The sequence below is a fragment of the Salvelinus sp. IW2-2015 genome, linkage group LG17 (assembly GCF_002910315.2).
Source record: "Salvelinus sp. IW2-2015 linkage group LG17, ASM291031v2, whole genome shotgun sequence".
Classification (NCBI taxonomy): Eukaryota; Metazoa; Chordata; class Actinopteri; order Salmoniformes; family Salmonidae; genus Salvelinus; species Salvelinus sp. IW2-2015.
In genome coordinates, this window is record NC_036857.1 from 19127861 (window position 1) to 19149463 (window position 21603).

General features: G+C 44.0%; 3 protein-coding genes across 4 annotated transcripts; 2 read left to right on the plus strand and 1 right to left on the minus strand.

The window, feature by feature from the left end:
• Nucleotides 1–73: 73 nt before the first annotated feature.
• Nucleotides 74–8692, minus strand: LOC111976972 (zinc finger protein 341). 2 transcript variants are annotated; one of them, XM_070447904.1, is made up of 16 exons: nucleotides 8537–8692; nucleotides 7968–8078; nucleotides 7611–7801; nucleotides 7223–7372; nucleotides 5304–5519; nucleotides 4878–5061; nucleotides 4637–4730; nucleotides 4276–4514; nucleotides 3888–4096; nucleotides 3665–3724; nucleotides 2044–2252; nucleotides 1770–1866; nucleotides 1542–1674; nucleotides 1338–1449; nucleotides 1109–1179; nucleotides 74–970 (listed from the first exon to the last, which is right to left on the minus strand). In XM_070447904.1, exons 1-16 carry the CDS (start codon nucleotides 8565–8567, stop codon nucleotides 588–590), a joined length of 2490 nt encoding a protein of 829 aa, XP_070304005.1. In that variant the 5' UTR covers nucleotides 8568–8692; the 3' UTR covers nucleotides 74–587. The 2 variants fall into 2 exon arrangements, with proteins under 2 accessions (XP_070304005.1, XP_023861951.1); XM_024006183.2 differs by lacking the exon at nucleotides 3665–3724 and having other exon boundaries at nucleotides 8537–8690.
• Nucleotides 8693–9002: 310 nt separating this feature from the next.
• On the plus strand, nucleotides 9003–13012 carry e2f1 (E2F transcription factor 1). Its single transcript, XM_024006186.2, has 7 exons — nucleotides 9003–10459; nucleotides 10612–10714; nucleotides 10845–11064; nucleotides 11254–11406; nucleotides 11505–11619; nucleotides 11762–11990; nucleotides 12131–13012. The coding sequence occupies exons 1-7, from the start codon at nucleotides 10214–10216 to the stop codon at nucleotides 12364–12366; spliced, it is 1302 nt and encodes a 433-aa protein (XP_023861954.1). The 5' UTR covers nucleotides 9003–10213; the 3' UTR covers nucleotides 12367–13012.
• A 3140-nt stretch (nucleotides 13013–16152) lies between these two features.
• LOC111976922 (protein-glutamine gamma-glutamyltransferase 5-like) lies at nucleotides 16153–21097 on the plus strand. Its single transcript, XM_024006083.2, is given in 10 exon segments — nucleotides 16153–16180; nucleotides 17755–17928; nucleotides 17982–17986; nucleotides 18132–18333; nucleotides 18409–18527; nucleotides 18640–18768; nucleotides 20250–20272; nucleotides 20274–20425; nucleotides 20547–20682; nucleotides 20842–21097. Coding segments are annotated over 10 exon segments (1098 nt in total). The 3' UTR covers nucleotides 20972–21097.
• Nucleotides 21098–21603: the final 506 nt, after the last annotated feature.

Here is a 21603-nt window from a genome sequence, read left to right on the forward strand (position 1 = left end):
AGGGGTTTATGGTGAAATGCTGTTCTGATTTATGTACATTTATAAATTTGTGTACTAAAGATTTCTGCTCAAATGAAATGAGTTTCCTTTGGCTGTTCCAATCATGTAGAGTAAAACTGCTTAGTCATGACTATCCATTTTGAATAGATGCAGCTTAATTTATTCAATAAACATCAAGTGCATGCCTTAAGATTCATACATTACATAAAATGTTTCACAAAATAGAATCAGTACCTAAGGTAGTCAGGAATGTCCACAATAGAGTGACTACATGTGGCAGGTGAAAAAATACCTTTTAAACAAAGTGCTTTCATAAGGATGAAAACATTATCACCTGTTGTCCAGTCACAGATGAGGCAACTCACTGTTCTGAATAACAATCACTAACAGGAAAAAAAGTGCCAAGCTTCAATGTTTTAATATAAAACATATAAAAACCTTTTAATTTGAGGGATATAGTGAGATTCAAATCCCTTCCACATGCAGAGGTAGTCTTAGGACAATATCAACATTTGGCTTGAATGTAACTCAGGCCACAATCCATTGTCTCTAAACATGGGTGCTCTGCTGTAAACAGCCAGTGTCAGTCAACAGTCTCCAAAGTGTTCCTCCTGCTCTGCCTCTCCTCCTTCCGGCTGATCCTCAACTGGAACAATTGACTCCACTGCCTGAGGGTCCTCAAGCCTCTCTTCCTCCCTTTCATCCACCTCTTCCCTGGTATGTTGCATCTCCGACTCCTGGTTCCCCTCTGTCCTGTGTCCCTGCCTCTTCGCACTCTTTTCCGCCCTGTCCTTCTCCACCGCAGCCACGGGGCACTTGTGGTCTCTGTAGTACTTCTGTCGCGTGAAGCCCTTGTTGCAGGTGGCACAGCGGAAACGATAGTTGTCTGTGTGCGAGCGTTGGTGCTCCAGCATGTGGGCTCTTCTGCTGAAAGCTTTCTGGCAGTACCCACATTTATAGGGCTTAATACCTTGGGATGACAGAAAAAGGTATGGCTCTATTGTTTTGAACCCTAACTTTAAAATGGCTGTCAAGATCTGCAACAAGGTTTATTATGTTTACAGCTTTGACTATTAATCATTTACAACAACAGACAGGACACACTCACCAGAATGAGACAATATGTGCGCCTTCAGCTTGTCTGGTCTGTTAAACTCTTTAGTGCAGCCAACATGTGTCCTGAAAGAACAAAACAATGTTTTGAATACACCAATAAATAAAGCAGAGCTTAGTTATATTGAAGTCAAAGGTATCCCCAGCTTTTTGTTGGAATCCTTTGTGACTCAGCTTTCCAAATAGCCTCACTTATGACCTGTTGGAACAGAAGTCTCACTTACCTAAATGGACATTTGTATTTCTTAAAGGGCTCATGAATGAGCATGTGCCTCTTCACCTTGTCCTTCCTGTTGAACATGGCCTCACAAACAGAACATTTGTATGGCTTTTCTCCTGCAATGAAATGACAGTGTTGCCATAAGCACAGCAGAGAGAATTGAGTGAAAGTTATTTGCATCATGGGCTAATGTGTCTGCATGCCTTACCTGAGTGGATACGAGTGTGCAGTTTGAGGTAGTGCTCAGTTTTGAAGAACTTTTTACATATCTGACATTTGAACCTCCCTCCGATACCATGTGTGGGCAGGTGTCGTCGGAAATACCTCTCACAAGGAAAAACCTAACAAAATGAAAAGCATTCTTTAGAGTCCAACTGTGCATGGAAAATAGATGCTAACCTAGCAGTGAATGACAACCATTTCTTCTAGACCATACCTTTTGGCAATGTGGGCAGGGGAAGTTATGGGAGGCAGTTAATAAATGCTGCTCCAAGGCCTCTTGTGTGGCGTACCGGCTTTGACATTTCATGCACCTGAGTGTGATAGAAACACTTGTGAAACCACTAACCATGGGGTCAAACTAAAGGTCATAAAACACAGAGAGAAGTTGTGATCACACTGAAAATAAAAATGCTTTAACCAAAGCCACTGACTGAACTTTGTAAGCATTAGGATGGCCTAATTAAAAGAGTGGAGATAGTGAAGCCGACCTATAGAAAGTGGTCTCCTTGCGTGGGTTCTGCTGGGGACAGAAGCAGTGGGAGTACTGGTGCACCCCCAGCTCAAACAGCGAGGGGAACACCTTGCCACACAGGTGGCAGCGGTAGGTGAGCTGCTCCTGGTGCGTCCGGATGTGCTCCAGGAACAGATCCAGCTTCTGGAACGTCTGGGAACAGGTCTTCACCACACACTTATATACCTGTAACACAGCAGGAAGGAACATTAGAAGGATGAGTGGTGAGAACAGAGCTTCTAAGACATCTGACACAAATCAAAGTTTACTGGTAGCGGACACAGATGTTATCGCAGGTTTCAAGCTCACAACAGTGCAGTAATACCTAGCAATATTTTTTTTTAAACAATACACACATAATCCAGAAATGTTATAAAATAAGTTATATAGGATGAGCCATGATTACAATACAGTATGTAAACATTATTAAAAAGTGACCAGTGTTCATGACTATGTACATTGGGCAGCAGTTAAGGTGCAGCATTGAGTACCGGGTACTGGGTGGAGGCCAGCTTGTGGTGACTCTTTAGCAGTCTGATGGCCTGGAGATAGAACCTCAGTCTCTTGGGTCCAGCTTTGATGCACCTGTAATGTCTCCATCTTCTAGATGGTAGTGGGGTGAACAGGCTGTGGCTCGGGTGGCTGAGGTCCTTGATGATCTTCTTGGCCTTCCTGTGACAACGGTTGCTGTAGAGGTCCTAGAGGGCAAGCAGTGTGCCCTCGGTGATGCGTTGAGCTGAAAGCACCACCCTCTGGAGAGCCCAGCTTCAAAGACGCATCTGTAGAAGTGTGTGAGGGTCTTAGGGGCCAAGCCCGAATTTCTTCAGCCTCCTGAGGTTGAAGAGGCATTGTTGCACATTCTTCACTACGCTGTCTGTGTGAAGGGACCATTTCAGGTTGTCAGCACGCCAAGGAACCTGAAGCTTTTGACCCTCTCCACTGCGACCCGTCGATGTGGATTGGGGCGTGCTCTCTCTGCTGTCTCCTGTAGTCCACGATCAGCTCCTTCGTTTTGTTGACATTGAGGGAGAGGTTATTTTCCTGGCACCACTCCACCAGGGCTCTCAGCTCCTCCCTGTAGGCTGTCTCATCGTTGTTGGTAATCAGGCCTACCACTATTGTGTTCTCAGCAAACTTGATGATTGAGTTGGAGACGTGCGTGGCCACGCAGTCATGGGTGAACAGGGAGTAGAAGAAGGGGCTAAGCACACCCGGTGGGGCTCCCGTGTTGAGGATCAGCGTGGTGGAGGAGTTGTTGCCCAACTTCACCACTTGGGATCAGCCCGTCAGGAAGTCCAGGATCCAGTTGCACAGGGAGTGGTTCAGACCCAGGGACCTGAGCTTAGTGATGAGCTTGGAGGGGCACTATGGTGTTGAAGGCTGAGCTGTAGTCGATTAACATCATTCTTACATAAGTATTTATCTTGTCCGGGTGGGATAGAGCAGCGCAATGGCGATTGTGTCGTCCGTGGATAGGTTGGGACGATATGCTCGAGGGTGTCAGGTAAGGTGGTGATATGGTCCTCAAGTAGCATTTCAAAGCACCTCATGATGACAGAAGTGAGTGCTACGGGGCGATAGTCATTTAGTTCAGTTACCTTCACTTTCTTGGGTACAGCAACAATGATGGACATCTTGAAGCAAGTGGGGACAGCAGACTGGGATATGGAGAGATTCATTTTTGAATAACTGTGCATCGGAGAACAAAAAAAGTTTGCCAAATAATATTAGCACCGATTGCCCCTGTGCATAATAAGTCTTGTGCATGAACGCTTCATTATTGTTCCCGGTAGATCCTTCCCTCTGGCCATGTGGACTCACCTGCTCCCCCTTGTGCTGGGTCATGTGAGATTTGAGCTGGAAGTAGGTGCTGAACTTGCCGGCACAGAACTGGCACTGGTAGGAGCTGTCGATCAGGATAATCTGCTTGGTCTGGGCCTGCTGGCCTTTCTGCTTGCTGTAACCATCTCCCAAGCTGTCCACATCAGTCTGGGAGTCACAGTCTCTCTCCTCGGGCTCACCTGGGGCTTCTGGACACACATTCAGTACACAATCTACATTTATAATACATACTTAAGCCCTTATACATTACTACATATTTCATTGACTTTGGATTTTGGTAATCATTACTTATTGGCTCTATGTCATCCTTAAAAAGGTCTTAGTGGCCTATAGAGAAATGATCATGATTAGACAGCGAGATGATTACCTGGCTGCTCCTCCTCTTCCTCCTCATTCTGTTGTTGTTGTTCCTCCTGTTCTTCCTGTTGCTCCATGACCTCCTCTGCACACAGTGGTACCACCTTGACTGTGATGGGCAGCCTGGACACTGAATTGGCCACTCCCGAAGGCCACACTTTGTGTGTCTGCATATGCTTCTTCACATTAGACTTCTGGGCAAAGGCCCGGCCGCATACAATGCACTGGAAAGGCTTTTCCCCTGTATGACTGTGGAGACATCCAAGATTATAATATAAAACATGTGATATTCTTATCCTGGGTAGCTTCAATGCATACGGATAGTGCTTTTCTATTTGGGCTGATTGGTGAACTCGATTTGTGAAACTCACCTTCTGATATGTTGCTGGAGATCAAAGTTTTTGGAGAAGACTTTGTCACAGAAATTGCACTTCAGCTTCTGGGACTTTCCTTTCATTTGTTCTGCTGAAAAGCCAATGCATAGAACATTATTAAATAATTAACATTATTTTATTTAGACAATAATGAGAAACATGTAATATAAAAAATAAAGAAACATTTCTTAGGATATAGACCTATATGTATATTGACATTTGTTTCTCAAAATCATACCTGCTGCTCCATCCTGGCCTTTCTTGCCATTTCTGGGTTGTTTAGGAATGATCACCTTGTCAAACTCCTCAAGCTCAGTTAGGTTTGCATTGATGCTGCAGGTTTTGGTCTTGGTGCCTTGCTTCCCAGGACTGTATACTGGAGGAGTGTTGAATGACTGGCTCTCCACACACTGACTGGGGACCTGTGGGGCATAAATAATACATTTTATTTTATTATTTCACCTTCATTTAACCAGGTAGGCCTGTTGAGAACAAGTTCTCATTTACAACTGCAACCTGGCCATGTATAACACACGAACGTGAACTAATGGTCCAACATCTTTAGGATGTTGCCCAAACACTGCAGAGTACAGACATGTAAATAAACAAGTCTGTCTTCCTCCTCATTCTGTGCAAATTACAGATTGCATTAGTAAAAGCTCACCTGTACAGATTGGAACGGCTGCAAGCCCAGGGTGTGAATCTCTGCACTACCACTCACAGACATTTGAGGCATTGTGCTGTAGACCTGGACCACTGAGTTGCTGATACTGGACAGCACCTGGGAGGACAGAGGCTGAGACTGTCCAGGTGGGAGAGAGTGGGAGGACTGCTGATGGTGCTGGAGGTAGGATGCACCTGTGTGCATACTCAGGTTACTCTGAGAAGGGAAAGTAAACTAGATTTACGGTTGAAGTCGGACGTTTACATACACTTAGGTTGGAGTCATTAAAACTCATTTTTCAACCACTCCACAAAGTTCTTGTTAACAAACTATAGTTTTGGCAAGTCGGTTACGACATCTACTTTGTGCATGACACAAGCAATTTTTCCAACAATTGTTTACAGACAGATTATTTCACTGTATCACAATTCCAGTGGGTCAGAAGTTTACATACACTAAGCTGACTGTGCCTTTAAACAGCTTGGAAAATTCCAGAAAAGGATGTCATGGCTTTAGAAGCTTCTGATAGGCTAATTGACATCATTTGAGTCAATTGGAGGTGTACCTGTGGATGTATTCAAGGCCTACCTTCAAACTCAGTGCCTCTTTGCTTGACATCATGGGAAAATCAAAAGAAGTCATCCAAGACCTCAGAAAAAAATATTATAGACCTCCACAAGTCTGGTTCATCCTTGGGAGCAATTTCCAAATGCCTGACGGTACCACGTTCATCTGTACAAACAATAGTACCAAGTATAAACACCATGGGAACACGCAGCCGTCATACCGCTCAGGAAGGAGACACATTCTGCCTCCTAGAGATGAACGTACTTTGGTGCGAAAAGTGCAACTCAATCCCAGAACAATAGCAAAGGACCTTGTGAAGATGCTGGAGGAAACCGGTACAAAAGTGTCTATATCCACAGTAAAACGAGTCCTATCGACATAACCTGAAAGGCCGCTCTGCATGGAAGAAGCCACTGATCCAAAACCGCCATAAAAAACCCAGACTACGGATTGCAACTGCACATGGGGACAAAGATCATACTTTTTGGAGAAATGTCCTCAAGTCTGATGAAACAAAAATAGAACTGTTTAGCCATAATGACCATCGTTATGTTTGGAGGAAAAAGGGGGATGCTTGCAAGCCGAAGAACATCATCTCAACCGTGAAGCACGGGGGTGGCAGCATCATGTTGTGGAGGTGCTTTGCTGCAGGAGGGACTGGTGCACTTCACAAAATGAATGGCATCATGAGAGAGGAAAATTATGTGGATATATTGAAGCAACATCTCAAGACATCAGTCAGGAAGTTAAAGCTTGGTTGCAAATGGGTCTTTCAAATGGACAATGACCCACAGCATACTTCCAAAGTTGTGGCAAAATGGCTTAAGGACAACAAAGTCAAGGTATTGGAGTGGCCATCACAAAGCCCTGACCTCAATCTCATAGAACATTTGTGGGCAGAACTGAAAGTGTGTGTGAGCAAGGAGGCCTACAAAGCTGACTCAGTTACACCAACTCTGTCAGGAGGAATGGGTCAAAATTCACCCAACTTATTGTGGGAAGCTAGTGGAAGGCTACCCAAAACGTTTGACCCAAATTAAACAATTTTAAAGACAATGCTATAAAATACTAATTGAGTGTATGTAAACTTCTGACCCACTGGGAATGTGATGAAAGAAATAAAAGCTGAAATAAATCATTCTCTCTACTATTATTCTGACATTTCACATTCTTAAAATAAAGTGGTGATCCTAACTGACCTAAGACAGGGAATGTTTACTATGATTAAATGTCAGGAATTGTGAAAAACTGAGTTTAAATGTATTTGGCTAAGGTGTATGTAAACTTCCGACTTCAACTGTATATAGTGAATACAGCCAGAAGAATAGCTTAATTCAATGAACACCACTTACCTGAATAGGGGGCTGCAAAGCTGCCATGGGTTGGTCAATGGACGTGAAGGCGGAGATTGCAGACATCAGAACATCATCACTCACTAAAACATTGCCTTGGACAAGTGTGTGAGTAAGAGGAGATGGAGGCACTGTAATGTATGTGGATACCTGATGTGGATGGCAAAACAAAGAAAAAAGGAAGACCGCATTAGCCAGCATTTACAATGCAAGCAAATTATTGTTCTAGAGAGGATGCTATGGTACTACGCACTGGCCCATACAGTAGCTACGTACAGGAGATAAGTAACTAGTTTCTCACTCATGGCACTCCACTTTGGGAAGAGACTAATTAATAACAAACATCTCAGCTAACAATAAAAAACATAAGTAACAAGCCAGTACCCACCTGTCTGTTGGCGGGGGTCTGTGGCACAGAGCTAATGGAGGGCACAGGGGTGTAGGCATTACTAGATGCCAGTGATACTGTAGACAGGGAGGGGGCATTGGACTGGCAATGCTCTCTCTTGTGGGCCATGAAGGCATGCAATGAATTGAACTGTTTCTTGCACTTCCCACAAAGAAAGACGTCTTCGTCGTCTGTAGAGAACAATTGGGGATATATCAACACTTCAGTATTTCAATGGCAATAAATGGAGATGCAGAATGCATGTTTGATGTGTTAGAGTAGTTCCTCTCTATGATCAACACAATGCAGTCATGCACTGATCAAGAGGATATAGGGGAAGTGAAGAGAAGTGCACACCCATTGACTGAATGGTAGATGACCCTGAGACGTTCTGGCTGTTTGGGTCAGGGACACCTCCCTGGCCATCCAACAGAGACTGGACAGCCAGGACTGTCTGGTTGTCCATCCCTGGAACAGAATAATATAACTGGGGGTCAGAACGGTGCAAATGATGGTGCATATACCATAGTACGACATGAACAAATCAAAATGCGTGATAGGACTGGTGCGCCACTGCTCTTTCCGACTACAAGACTGCCGATTCCTGCCATTTTCTGGTGGTGGTAAATGATTGCTAGCTCAAGTGGCAGTTGTTTATTCTCAACGAATTACCAAACCAAGGGAAAAGCAATGCATTACCACAAGCAAATCTAAAGAATCCATGGAAAATTATAAACATTTCCTCAACGAAATAATAGCTAGCTAGCTGTCTGGCATCGATTATAATGGCTCTATCATACCACAATGACATAATTTCACCTCCTAGATAACCTAAAATAACCGCACTGTTGCTAGAAAGCGTTGTCTTAAAACCCACTAGCATTTTGCTAAAATAAAAGTGTGAATATAATCAAATGTATTGATACCTTCCAGGACTTCAAATATAGCCTGCGCCATCTTGTAGTTCTTCTGTGTGTAGGCGCTCAATTAATACGACTGCGTGTCCGACAAAGTTAGGTGGGCGGATTCCCAACAGCTGTTTCAGGACCAGTTCCAACTGAATTTGTCTTGTCTTTTTACTTTGGGATATGGGTAGGACAGGCTGATCCCAAGTCAGACGTTAGTGGCTATGGTAACTCGGCGGTAACTCCTGCCCCCCTCTTGATTTGCATCACAAAATAGTTACCAAAGAATAAAGTGAATCAAATGAGTTAGGATATAGTCCAATATACACTTTCTTACATTTTATCTGACAAAAACATATTTTCCCATTCAAAACAACGAAAAGCGTGGTATCACAGAGAGTGGCACTTCATGGAACCAATGACAAGTCTGACTTTAGTGGGGCGCATTCACTCAGCCAATTGAAATCGTGATATTCATGCATATGTCAGTTTCGCGGCTAAAGGATTTGGCGGGTAAACCTCAACTCTTGTTCTGATCAGCTGGGATAATAGCACAAAATATCATAGTTGATTTGGGGCTCAGATGATACATTTTGTGCACGGATTATAGTCAAGGTGTTCATCGAAACGATCCATATGATTCGTTTATCGGAAATGTAGATTTTTTGTGTGAATATTTGTCAATATTTCAGTTTTGCGGTATTGCTTCCTGGGTGTGTTGACCAAAACGAGTGGGTGAAGAACTGAGTTTGCTAGTACTGTATCTCGCTAGCATGCTAACTTGCCCAAATTTTGTCATTTTGAAAGAACGCATTATATAAATCCGGTTATTTGTTCTTCCAAGGGAAACTAGACGTTCTGGGTAGTGCAATTTTGTTTGGAAGAGTAATAACTATTTAGATTGTTGACTTGTTGTAGCTGATGTTTTGCTTGTGAGTTTCGTATGAAACTGAGTTGTGTTCAAAGTTAACCCTGAAGCGAACACAACCCAATTTCTTGGCTAACAATACTAGCAAGCCAACTAGTTAACTAACTCGCTCAACTTTTCTAGGTCGTTGGATACAGTATTCAATTAACTCTTCGCTAGCAACACAGTAAGAAAATTATTATCATTATGTTTACAATTTGCTCTAAACTAACGTTGATGTAAATCAACGTTAGCTACAGTAAATAACCAGTTAGCTAACAACAATGGACAAAGGGAAGGAGTTGCTAGATGTGGCCTCGCCGCAGTCATTGGAAAGATGAAAAACTTCGCAGCAAGTTAGCACGCTAGTTGACGTTGGTGCTTGTTTATTACTTTTTTCAACTATCAATATACCATAAGTGTTGCTGTATTGTATGGTTTCAGACTAACTACTGTATATTAGACTGAAGCTGTCAGAAACCTCAACCACTGTCTCAACGTTATTTTATAGCTGGCTAATTTGTAGGAATCACGCCCTATATTTTATTTGACCATATATTCTCGAATGAGTCAGCTTTGTTGAATCTTGATTGTCAGCAAGATACTCTTAATATTAGACATGTTTAACCTCAGTATTTGAAAGTCAACTCTTTCAATACGTTTACACTATTATGCACATACATTAGAGATGACATATGTCAAAAGGTGCTAATACTACCATACCAAGCCATTGGACTTGAATTCTGCCCCAACACAATCTAGGGGACTAGAGCACCCCAGTTGTGTGTGCGATGTCAGAGACGCTCCTATCAGGTCAGACGTCGGAGGATCTATTGGTAGACTTTGAGTCTCTTCTGAATGCTGGGAGTATTGGCCTCTCAGAGGACCACCAAATAGTCATAATCTCCACTCCCAGCAATGTGGGCTTCAACTCTGCAGTCCCCAGCAACACTGGGGAGATCCTTCTGTTCGCCACCCCCCAAGGCCCTGCAGATGTGGTCCAGGACCAGCGACGGCCAACTCTGGGACGACCACCGGTAGTTAACTGACCATTTTGATATGGGTGTTGGCCGGAGTGTGACTAGGATGAGGTTATCCCTGTACACTGACTACAGAAAGTGTGTCTGTGAGAAATAATTATCTGTGTGCATCCATACCAACTTTTTACCTTGTATAAATTGTGTTCCAGGTGAAGAGGAAGCTGGACTTGGACAGTGATCACCAATATGTGAGCACCTCTCGCCCCCCTTCTCTTGGGAGAGCCCCAACATCCACACCAGCACCTCCTAGAGGTACAAGACCCCCTGTTTCAATTCACAATTTAAATATAACTATTCATGTTAATTCAGTTTTAACTATTATAATTTTGGCCAAAGGTAATAAATACAAGTATTTTCATTCCTGTCTCCCTTTCTCTCTCAGTTCCAAAGCTTTCAACAGAGAAGTCTCGCTATGACACGTCTCTGAACCTGACTACCAAGCGCTTCTTGGACCTTCTAGCCCAGTCTCCTGATGGGGTCGTGGACCTCAACTGGGCCTCGCAGGTCCTGGAAGTGCAGAAGAGGCGCATCTATGACATCACCAATGTCCTGGAGGGTATCCAGCTCATCTCCAAGAAATCAAAGAACAACATACAATGGCTGTAAGTCTGAACTCTTGTACTGTACATGCAGTATGACAATATGTGTTCTGGCCTTTCTGGCTTACAATCCTTATTGTGCTAGCCTCTACAGATATGAGTCAATGCATACATCAGTGATTCCACAGGATATTTGTATTAGAAACACTTTTTTCCATTATCCTAACTATGAGGTCATTCTATTTGTCACAGGGGGAACCGCATTGATGGAGCGTCTGTTTCCCGTTACCAGGACCTACAGAAAGAGGTCTCTGACTTCACACAGGCGGAGGAGAAACTGGATGAGCTCATTACCAAGTGTAACCTTCAGCTGAGACTCCTCACTGAGGATACCCAGAACAAGAAATATCCTTTTGTGTCTTGTTTTTTATTTTTTATTTTTTTTACTGTATGTGTTTGAATATGCATTATAGGGCAGTGTTTTTTCTTTAACATAATGGCACGCTGGGTTATGTCATGTGCCAGGATCTGCGGAAGTCTTTTGACTCTCCTGACCAGCTGGTGATGGTAATCAGAGCCCCTCCAGAGACCCAGATGCAAGTCTCAGAGCCCAGTGAGGTATGTGGGAGGGTAAAATAACAATGGACACTTGCTCAAGACTCTTTTTCTGGACCAAATACTGTATTCCAGTTAATGTGGTTTAAACTTCAACCACAACTGTTGATTTGTCTTCTGTTATTCTTTTGTCGTCTTCTGGCAGGGCTATCAGGTCTCCCTGAAGAGCACTCAGGGTCCCATTGACGTCTTCCTGTGTCCAGAGGACAGTTCTGGTGTCTGCAGCCCAGTGACAGGCATCAGCCCAACTAAAGCCACAGACCAGACAATGCCCCACCATGCAGAACAACCACAGTGCAGCACCACACAGGAAATTACATCAACAGCTCCGTCCCAACAGAACTCCTCCCCTCTACCGTTATGTCGTGAAGCGGGTAAGCTGCTCTCACTATTGTCACACTGTCACCCTGAGATTCAGGGATGTCTGAGATTTCGCCAAGAAATCCATTAACATTCCCCAATGGCTATTTGCTGTGGTCACTAAAAGTGCATTCCCTTTATTTCTGTCTTTCAGAAGCATTCCTGGAAGGCGACCCGTTCCCCAACCTGGGAGTGCTGCCGGACTTTGACCTTTCACCCCTGCCGTCCTCTGACTTCCTCGGTGGGGAGTGCTTTGGGAACCCGCTGGATGGCTTCATCAACCTGTCCCCTCCACAGAGCCAAGACTACCACTTTGGTCTAGAGGAGCACGAGGGCATCAGCGAACTGTTTGACTGTGACTTTGGGGACCTGACCCCACTGGAGTTCTGACAATGTGGTGGAAAGGAAAACCCAAAGAACTAGAATGAGGTTCTGTTTCTATGGGAACACCCCATACCATCTCAGAACAAAGAAGCATACCCAAGTGGTTAAAATACAGAATTGTACAGCACAGACCGTACTAGCACTTAGGTTGCCTAGCAAAATAATTTTGTTTTAGTTGGCTATTTAATTTATTTATATACAAATCATGTTTTTGTACAGCTTTTCTTTCTTTTTTCTGAGTGGTTTGTGCGGGCGTATTTGTGGGATATGGATGTGATTATCAGCTGGAATATTAGCATGTAAAGCTAATAATGAATTTGTTATATTAGACATTTTAGCCATAGTCTCAGGTGTAAGGAACAGTCAGACTTTTACAGTAAGAGTTGGGTTTCAGATGCATTTTAAAAAGTCATGCAGTATGTTGGCAAATTGTAATGGCAGGATCTACACTGAGTGCACAAAACATTAAGAGCACCTGCTCTTTCTGTAACATAGGTGAATCCAGGTTAAAGCAAAATTAGGAAGGTGTTCCTAATGTGAGATGTTTTGTTTATTTTGTCATTATCATGAACCTCGTCACAACTCTTTTCTGCAAGACTCATGTAGTGCCTTGTAAAAATAAAATATCAGGATGTCTGTTGGATGGATTGAATTCAGGTGTTATGCTGTGTGTAATGTTTATGAAAGTGTTAGATTTTAATTTATTAACTGCAAGTTGTGGATTACTACTATTTGGGGGGGGGGGCGTCAGGCTACTGTTCTTGACAATTCAGCCACTGTGCTAAGAACGTGTAAGGGAAACAAGGAAACTGACGCTGCAGTCAAAATCACATTGTTCTGCGCTTTGTTTTATAACAATGTCACAAGATTAACATTTTTGCCTCAAATTCCGTGGTAAAAAATAATTACTTGTACCAATCTAACAAATGGTTTCAAGCGTGTACTTTGCCTCAACTTTGTTTTTTAAAGAATAAAAACATTTTGATTTGACCCTACAAAATGTGTTAAAAGCAAGTTCTGCTGAGAATAGGTATGTAAACTAAAATATGACTGAAGTTCAGTGAGGCAAAGCAGAGGTGCTGATAAGACTGTACATCCCAAGCATTCCTACACGGCTTGTTATAAATGTACATCAGTAACACACAAGGCCTTGAGCAATGCGTCAAACATCGGTTGACTGTTTCTAAGAGTTGAGAAAGATGTTTATCTGTATGAGGGGATGTGCACTACCTGTTAACTTATCTTCTGCTATGCTATGTTGGTCCCCTGCCATTCTCCCCTCCCAAGATTGTACATTTAACATTTAAGTCATTTAGCAGACGCTCTTATCCAGAGCGACTTACAAATTGGTGCATTCACCTTATGACATCCAGTGGAACAGCCACTTTACAATAGTGCATCTAAATCTTTTAAAGGGGGGGGTGAGAAGGATTACTTTATCCTATCCTAGGTATTCCTTAAAGAGGTGGGGTTTCAGGTGTCTCCGGAAGGTGGTGATTGACTCCGCTGTCCTGGCGTCGTGAGGGAGTTTGTTCCACCATTGGGGGGCCAGAGCAGCGAACAGTTTTGACTGGGCTGAGCGGGAACTGTACTTCCTCAGTGGTAGGGAGGCGAGCAGGCCAGAGGTGGATGAACGCAGTGCCCTTGTTTGGGTGTAGGGCCTGATCAGAGCCTGGAGGTACTGAGGTGCCGTTCCCTCACAGCTCCGTAGGCAAGCCCATGGTCTTGTAGCGGATGCGAGCTTCAACTGGAAGCCAGTGGAGAGAGCGGAGGAGCGGGGTGAGTGAGAGAACTTGGAAGTGAACACCAGACGGGCTGCGGCGTTCTGGATGAGTTGTAGGGGTTTAATGGCACAGGCAGGGAGCCCAGCCACAGCGAGTTGCAGTAATCCAGACGGGAGATGACAAGTGCCTGGATTAGGACCTGCGCCGCTTCCTGTGTGAGGCAGGGTCGTACTCTGCGGATGTTGTAGAGCATGAACCTACAGGAACGGGCCACCGCCTTGATGTTAGTGAGAACGACAGGGTGTTGTCCAGGATCACGCCAAGGTTCTTAGCGCTCTGGGAGGAGGACACAATGGAGTTGTCAACCGTGATGGCGAGATCATGGAACGGGCAGTCCTTCCCCGGGAGAAGAGCAGCTCCGTCTTGCCGAGGTTCAGCTTGAGGTGGTGATCCGTCATCCACACTGATATGTCTGCCAGACATGCAGAGATGCGATTCGCCACCTGGTATCAGAGGGGGAAAGGAGAGATTAGTTGTGTGTGGTCTGCATAGCAATGATAGGAGAGCCATGTAGTTATGACAGAGCCAAGTGACTTGGTGTATAGCGAGAATAGGAGAGGCCTAGAACAGAGCCCTGGGGGACACCAGTGGTGAGAGCACGTGGTGGGAGACAGATTCTCGCCACGCCACCTGGTAGGAGCGACCTGTCAGGTAGGACGCAATTCAAGCGTGGGCCGCGCCGGAGATGCCCACTCGGAGAGGGTGAGAGGAGGATCTGATGGTTCACAGTATCAAGGCAGCCGATAGGTCTAGAAGGATGAGAGCAGAGGAGAGAGAGTTAGCTTTAGCAGTGCGGAGCGCCTCCGTGAACAGAGAAGAGCAGTCTCAGTTGAATGACTAGTCTTGAAACCTGACTGATTTGGATCAAGAAGGTCATTCGAGAGAGATAGCGGGAGAGCTGGCCCAGGACGGCACGTTCAAGAGTTTTGGAGAGAAAAGAAAGAAGGGATACTTGGTCTGTAGTTGTTGACATCGAGGGATCGAGTGTAGGTTTTTTCAGAAGGGGTGCAACCTCTCTCTCTTGAAGACGGAAGGGACGTAGCCAGCGGTCAGGATGAGTTGATGAGCGAGGTGAGGTAAGGGAGAAGGTCTCCGGAAATGGTCTGGAGAAAGAGGAGGGGATAGGGTCAAGCGGGCAGGTGTGTTTGGGCGGCCGGCCGTCACAAGACGCGAGTTTCATCTGGAGAGAGAGGGAGAAAGAGGTCAAGCACAGGGTGGGCAGTGTGAGCAGAACCAGCGTGTCGTTTGACTTAGCAAACGAGGATCGGATGTCGTCGACCTTCTTTTCAAAATGGTTGACGAAGTCATCTGCCGAGGGGAGGAGGGGGGGAGGGGAGGAGGATTCAGGAGGAGGGAGAAGGTGGCAAAGAGCTTCCTAGGGTTAGAGGCAGATGCTTGGAATTTAGAGTGGTAGAAAGTGGCTTTAGCAGCAGAGACAGAAGAGGAAAATGTAGAGAGGAGGAGTGAAAGGATGCCAGGTCGCAGGGAGGCGAGTTTCCTCCATTTCCGCTCGGCTGCCCGGAGCCCTGTTCTGTGAGCTCGCAATGAGTCGTCGAGCCACGGAGCGGGAGGGGAGGACCGGCCGGCCTGGAGGATAGGGGACATAGAGATCAAAAGGGATGCAGAAAGGGAGGAGAGGAGGGTTGAGGAGGCAGAATCAGGAGATAGGTTGGAGAAGGTTTGAGCAGAGGGAAGAGATGATAGGATGGAAGAGGAGAGGGTAGCGGGGGAGAGAGAGCGAAGGTTGGGACGGCGCGATACCATCCGAGTAGGGGCAGTGTGGGAAGTGTTGGATGAGAGCGAGAGGGAAAAGGATACAAGGTAGTGGTCGGAGACTTGGAGGGGAGTTGCAATGAGGTTAGTGGAAGAACAGGTAGCAGGTCATGTCTCATTAGCCTACAGTGTCTTGGCACATAGTTCTCTCTCATCACAGACCGGTTCTCACTCTCGGAGGAGCAGTCTGTCCCTGGAACTTTCAAGCAATGAGGGGAATTAAGACTTGCTCACCATGCGATACACACACAAGCAGCAAACAGGTCTGTTTGTTTTTTTACTAACAGATATACTGTCTTAATTTGACCAGTTTTTCACAACAGGAAAATAATCCTGCAGCAACAGGAAATGTGGAACATTTTTGTAGAGGTTGATACATTTTTCATTAGGGCAAATCATGTCTGACATTTTTAAGTGGAATTACAAAATGTTGAAGCATTTCTAAACTAACTGTCCAGTGTTTCCAAATTTCTATGAAATATTACCTATTACTTACAATATAAGTGAAATAGTTTTCCTTTCAAAAAATGCTAAATTAGTGTCAAAAAGCAGCTTTTCTGTGTTGGATTGGTGTAGGCGTACCCCAACAGAATGGTGTGGAAGCATACCGGTCATTAAAAATGCAAGTCGGCTGCTGATTGGCCAGCTCATCCCCTAAATCACTGATTGGCCAGCTCATCCTCAGGAGAATGACATCATATTCTATGAGGAAATAGCAAGGATTTTTTAAACGTTCTCTTTGAGATACAAGTTTGAAGTGGGTTTTTTGAAGTGTTTTTTTTCTCCAATTTATGCTTTTGCCACAAATACTAGTATAGGACGAGTCAACAGCATTATTTAGGTATGAGTTAACAGACCATTAACTTTTAATGTGAGATTTTCACTGGACAGCTACTTTAAACCTTGAATACACTCTGCCTTTGATTTTCCTGCTGTGCATCTATACTACTTGTCTTTCTCATATGTTCAGAAACTTTAGTGTAAAGTAGATAAATAAATGCATATATTGATAGCGTGGTGTGCTTTATCAAATGTATCCTCATAAATCCATGCTTTGTGTTTAATTCACTTTTGAGTCTGTTAAATCCTGTTCAATGAGGGAACCATGCTTTTGAATATTTAGTAATATATTTTCTTTATGTCATTGTTATGCCATTGTTTTTTTCCACCTATTAGCATTTGGCAATATACAAATAACAAATCCATGAGATTACAATTAAATGTAATTTTTACAAGGAAATTGGGCTGGCAATGGCATATTGTAGGAGCAACACTACTGTCCTTTGATTCCGATTGCACACAGCACAGACAGATACACACAATTCCTTGTTAGATAAGGCTGTACTGCATTCCTGTCATACAATGTTGTCATAGCCATTCAGCAACAGTATGATTGAGCAACTGTTTAAAAAATAAATAATAATAATACTTTTTTAAGGAGGTATCAGCTGTTGTTTGAGGTAACATCACTGTCTCTTCTTATTGAGAGATGCTAATAACTTAACTACACCAGCAACTATTCCGACAGGCCTGAAGGTTATTCATTAAATGGCCTTTATAATTATAGGCAGCTAAAGGTTTTCAGAGAAGTATGTGACATTTGTCACAAGATGTCTTAAGTTGGAATAGCTATCAAAAGTGCAGTGTAGTGTCGCCTATAATCTTTCTCCCACAAACATGGACACACTCTGTTTCAAATATACAGTGCATACCCCTCTCGCATTGCCCTCCAGTGGTGTATTTTCTTGCAGAGTGTACATGTCTATGCTGTTTGATAAGAGAAACTGTTTGTCTGCGTGATTCATCTTCTTGGTGTCACTCTGTTTATTCCCATGAGCATATCTGAGGCTGAAGCATGTCAATCTGGAGGTCCATGACAACCACACGGCCCACCAAACACTGGGCCTGAGCTCCAGGCACCTGGTGGTACGGCGCGGGAGGCCTTTCAAAGTCACCATGCTGTTACATGGAAGAGTGTTCAATGGATGGAGACACTCATCTTTACTGCCCTGCTAGGTATGCTACAGGCCAATATTTGATGTGAACTCTTTACGCTTTTCCTAGCAGTTGTTTGTTATCGCCCCTCTGTTAAAACCTGTTCAGGACATATGATGAAAATATTTTTTCTGTCGGTTATTGCCTGTGGCTATTTCTCACCTTTTCTGACTGTTCTGCTGTATAGGTGGGCTGTCTGTTGAAATCCCTGTCATGTAGTCAAAGGATGAGTCTATTTCTCAGTGGAGTGCCCATATCCACCCAGGGGAGAGGCATTCTCAGTCGGTTACTGTCCACGTCTGTTCCCCTGCTAAGGCTCCTGTGGGACTCGACGACCTTCAAGTCCACATTGTGTGTCTTGTTGGGCAACGCAGCTTCGCCATAGGAAGCGTTGTCCTGCTGTGCACCCCCTGGCTTCAGTGTAGGTTCATGTGGTGGTGATGATGGTGATGACCACTACTGTTATCATCATTGACTGGGATTTTGTATTTTTCAGATGATACAGTGTACATCCCTTTTGAAGACCAGAGAGATGAGTACGTTACAAATGACATTGAATTTTTGCACATGGGCACTCCTCACAATGTCATATCAAGACCATGGTCATTTGGCCAGGTAAGTAGCTGCAAAGAAAACCAACCTTAATTTATTGTTAATCATTGTGTCTCCTTGAGGAACTTACAGTAGTAACCCGATCCCCACCATCTCCTCTTCCTCCTGTGTGTAGTATGAACAGGGGATATTGGAGATTTGCCTTAACATCCTCCAGGTCAGCCCACAGCACAGCAAAGACAAGCAGGGAGATTACCTCCTCCGTGCAGACCCTGTCTACATCAGCAGAGTTGTGTGTGCCATGGTGTGTAAACTCTTATGCACTTTGATAGTTACAAGACCTCAAATATCCGCAGATACTAGTCAGTTATGTTCAAAATACCTGCGTGTGTTCTCACCACACCACCCTCTGTCTTTGACACACACACTCACAATGACTTTTTTAATTTGATTAATTTTTTATTTAACCTTTATTTAACCAGGTAGGCTAGTTGAGAACAAGTTCTCATTTACAACTGCGACCTGGCCAAGATAAAGCAAAGCAGTGTGACACAGACAACAACACAACAACACATGGAATAAACAATAAACAAGCCAATAACACAATAAACAAGTCAATGACACAGTAGAAAAAAGAAAGTCTATATACAGTGTGTGCAAAAGGCATGAGGAGGTAGGCAATAAATAGGCCATAGGAGCGAATAATTACAATTTAGCAGAGTAACACTGGAGTGATAAATGAGCAGATGATGATGTGCAAGTAGAGATACTGGTGTGCAAAAGAGCAGAAAAGTAAATAAAAACAATATGGGGATGAGGTAGGTAGATTGGATGGGCTATTTTACAGATGGGCTATGTACAGCTGCAGTGATCGGTTAGCTGCTCAGATAGCTGATGTTTAAAGTTGGTGAGGGAAATAAAAGTCTCCAACTTCAGCGATTTTTGCAATTCGTTCCAGTCACTGGCAGCAGAGAACTGGAAGGAAAGGCGGCCAAATGAGGTGTTGGCTTTGGGGATGATCAGTGAGATATACCTGCTGGAACGTGTGCTACGGGTGGGTGTTGTTATCGTGACCAGTGAGCTGAGATAAGGCGGAGCTTTACCTAGCATAGACTTATAGATGACCTGGAGCCAGTGGGTCTGGCGACGAATATGTAGCGAGGGCCAGCCGACTAGAGCATACAGGTCGCAGTGGTGGGTGGTATAAGGTGATTTGGTAACAAAACGCATGGCACTGTGATAGACTGCATCCAGTTTGCTGAGTAGAGTATTGGAAGCTATTTTGTAGATGACATCGCCGAAGTCGAGGATCGGTAGGGTAGTCAGTTTTACTAGGGTAAGTTTGGCGGCGTGAGTGAAGGAGGCTTTGTTGCGAAATAGAAAGCCGATTCCAGATTTGATTTTGGATTGGAGATGTTTAATATGAGTCTGGAAGGAGAGTTTACAGTCTAACCAGACACCTAGGTATTTATAGTTGTCTACATATTCTAGGTCGGAACCGTCCAGGGTGGTGATGCTAGTCGGGCTGCGGGCAGCGAACGGTTGAAAAGCATGCATTTGGTTTTACTAGCGTTTAAGAGCAGTTGGAAGCCACGGAAGGAGTGTTGTATGGCATTGAAGCTCGTTTGGAGGTTAGTTAGCACAGTGTCCAAGGAAGGGCCAGAAGTATACAGAATGGTGTCGTCTGTGTAGAGGTGGATCAGGGAATTGCCCTCAGCATCACTTTGTGTGATGCCCTCCTATTTTCTTTGTTTAGTGTCTGTGTTTCTAACTGTTTATAACCAGGTCAATTGTGAAGATGATCGAGGTCTTGAAGGGGTACTGGTCAGGAAACTTTAAATATGGATTTAACCCGATGCAATGGACGGGCAGCGCAGACATCTTAAAGCTCTGGGGCCGATCCAATTTCAGCCCTGTACGGTACGGCCAGTGCTGGGTCTTTGCCTCAGTCATGTGTACAGGTAACTGACATTTGACTATCCATTTAAAAATTATTCACCATTAGAGGTTGTTCCAGTGGCAATATACAACAGTAAATATCATTGTCTTGAGTTGTCTTTCTGTGCTTCTTTCTTTTTTCAGTTATGAGAGTTTTGGGGATCCCATCAAGAGTTGTCACAATCTTTAACTCCGCCCAGGACACCAATGGAAGCCTGGTCATCGAGGAATATTACACCAACACTGGGGGAACAATCAGCATGTCCAAGGACAGCATATGGTTGGTGTTCAATATCTCTACATGTCATATGTTTTGATCTGCAGCAAAGAACACTTTGTTTTCTCTCAGTCATCTGAGATGGTTTTATAACAATTTATAGTATTTTGTGCAATTGTTTATGTCCTAAATAAATAAATAGATGTCTGTGTCTATTTCCAGGAACTTCTATGTGTGGGTTGAATGCTGGATGTCACGACCAAACCTGGGCCCAGGGTTTGATGGGTGGCAGGTATTGGATCCAACTCCCCAGGAGAAAAGTGGAGGTCAAATACCTCATTCTATTCAATAATCACGTTCTGTTAGATCATTAAGATCTGTGTCAGCACTCATTTGTATAGCTTCACGGTTCGTTTTGTTATTTTGTTCGTTTTGTTCAGTGTTCATTCTTACAATAAAGAGGAATGTACGCATACCACGCTGCGCCTTGGTCTCCTCCTTTTGACGGCCGTGTCAATCCCGGACACTCTGGAACATTCACTGTCTTCCTGGTAAGCAACTCCAGTGTATATTTGGCCTCATGTTTTAGGTTATTGTCCTGCTGAAAGGTGAATTTATCTTCCAGACTCTAGTGGAATAGTAGACTGAACCAGGTTTTCCTCTAGAATTTTGCCTGTGCTTAGCTCCATTCCATTTCTTTTTTATCCTGAAAATTTCCCCAGTTATCCCCAGTCCTTAATGATTACAGGCATATCCATAACATGAGGCAGCAACCACTATGCTTGAAAATATGGAGAGTGGCACTCAGTAATGTGTTGTATTGGATTTGCCCCAAACATAACACTTTTTGTATTCAGGACATGGTCAATTGCTTTGCCGCATTTTGTGCAGTATTACTTTAGTGCCTTGTTGCAGACAGGATGCATGTTTTGGAATATTTTTTTTCTGCACAGGCTTTCTTACTTTCACTCTGTCAGTTAGGTT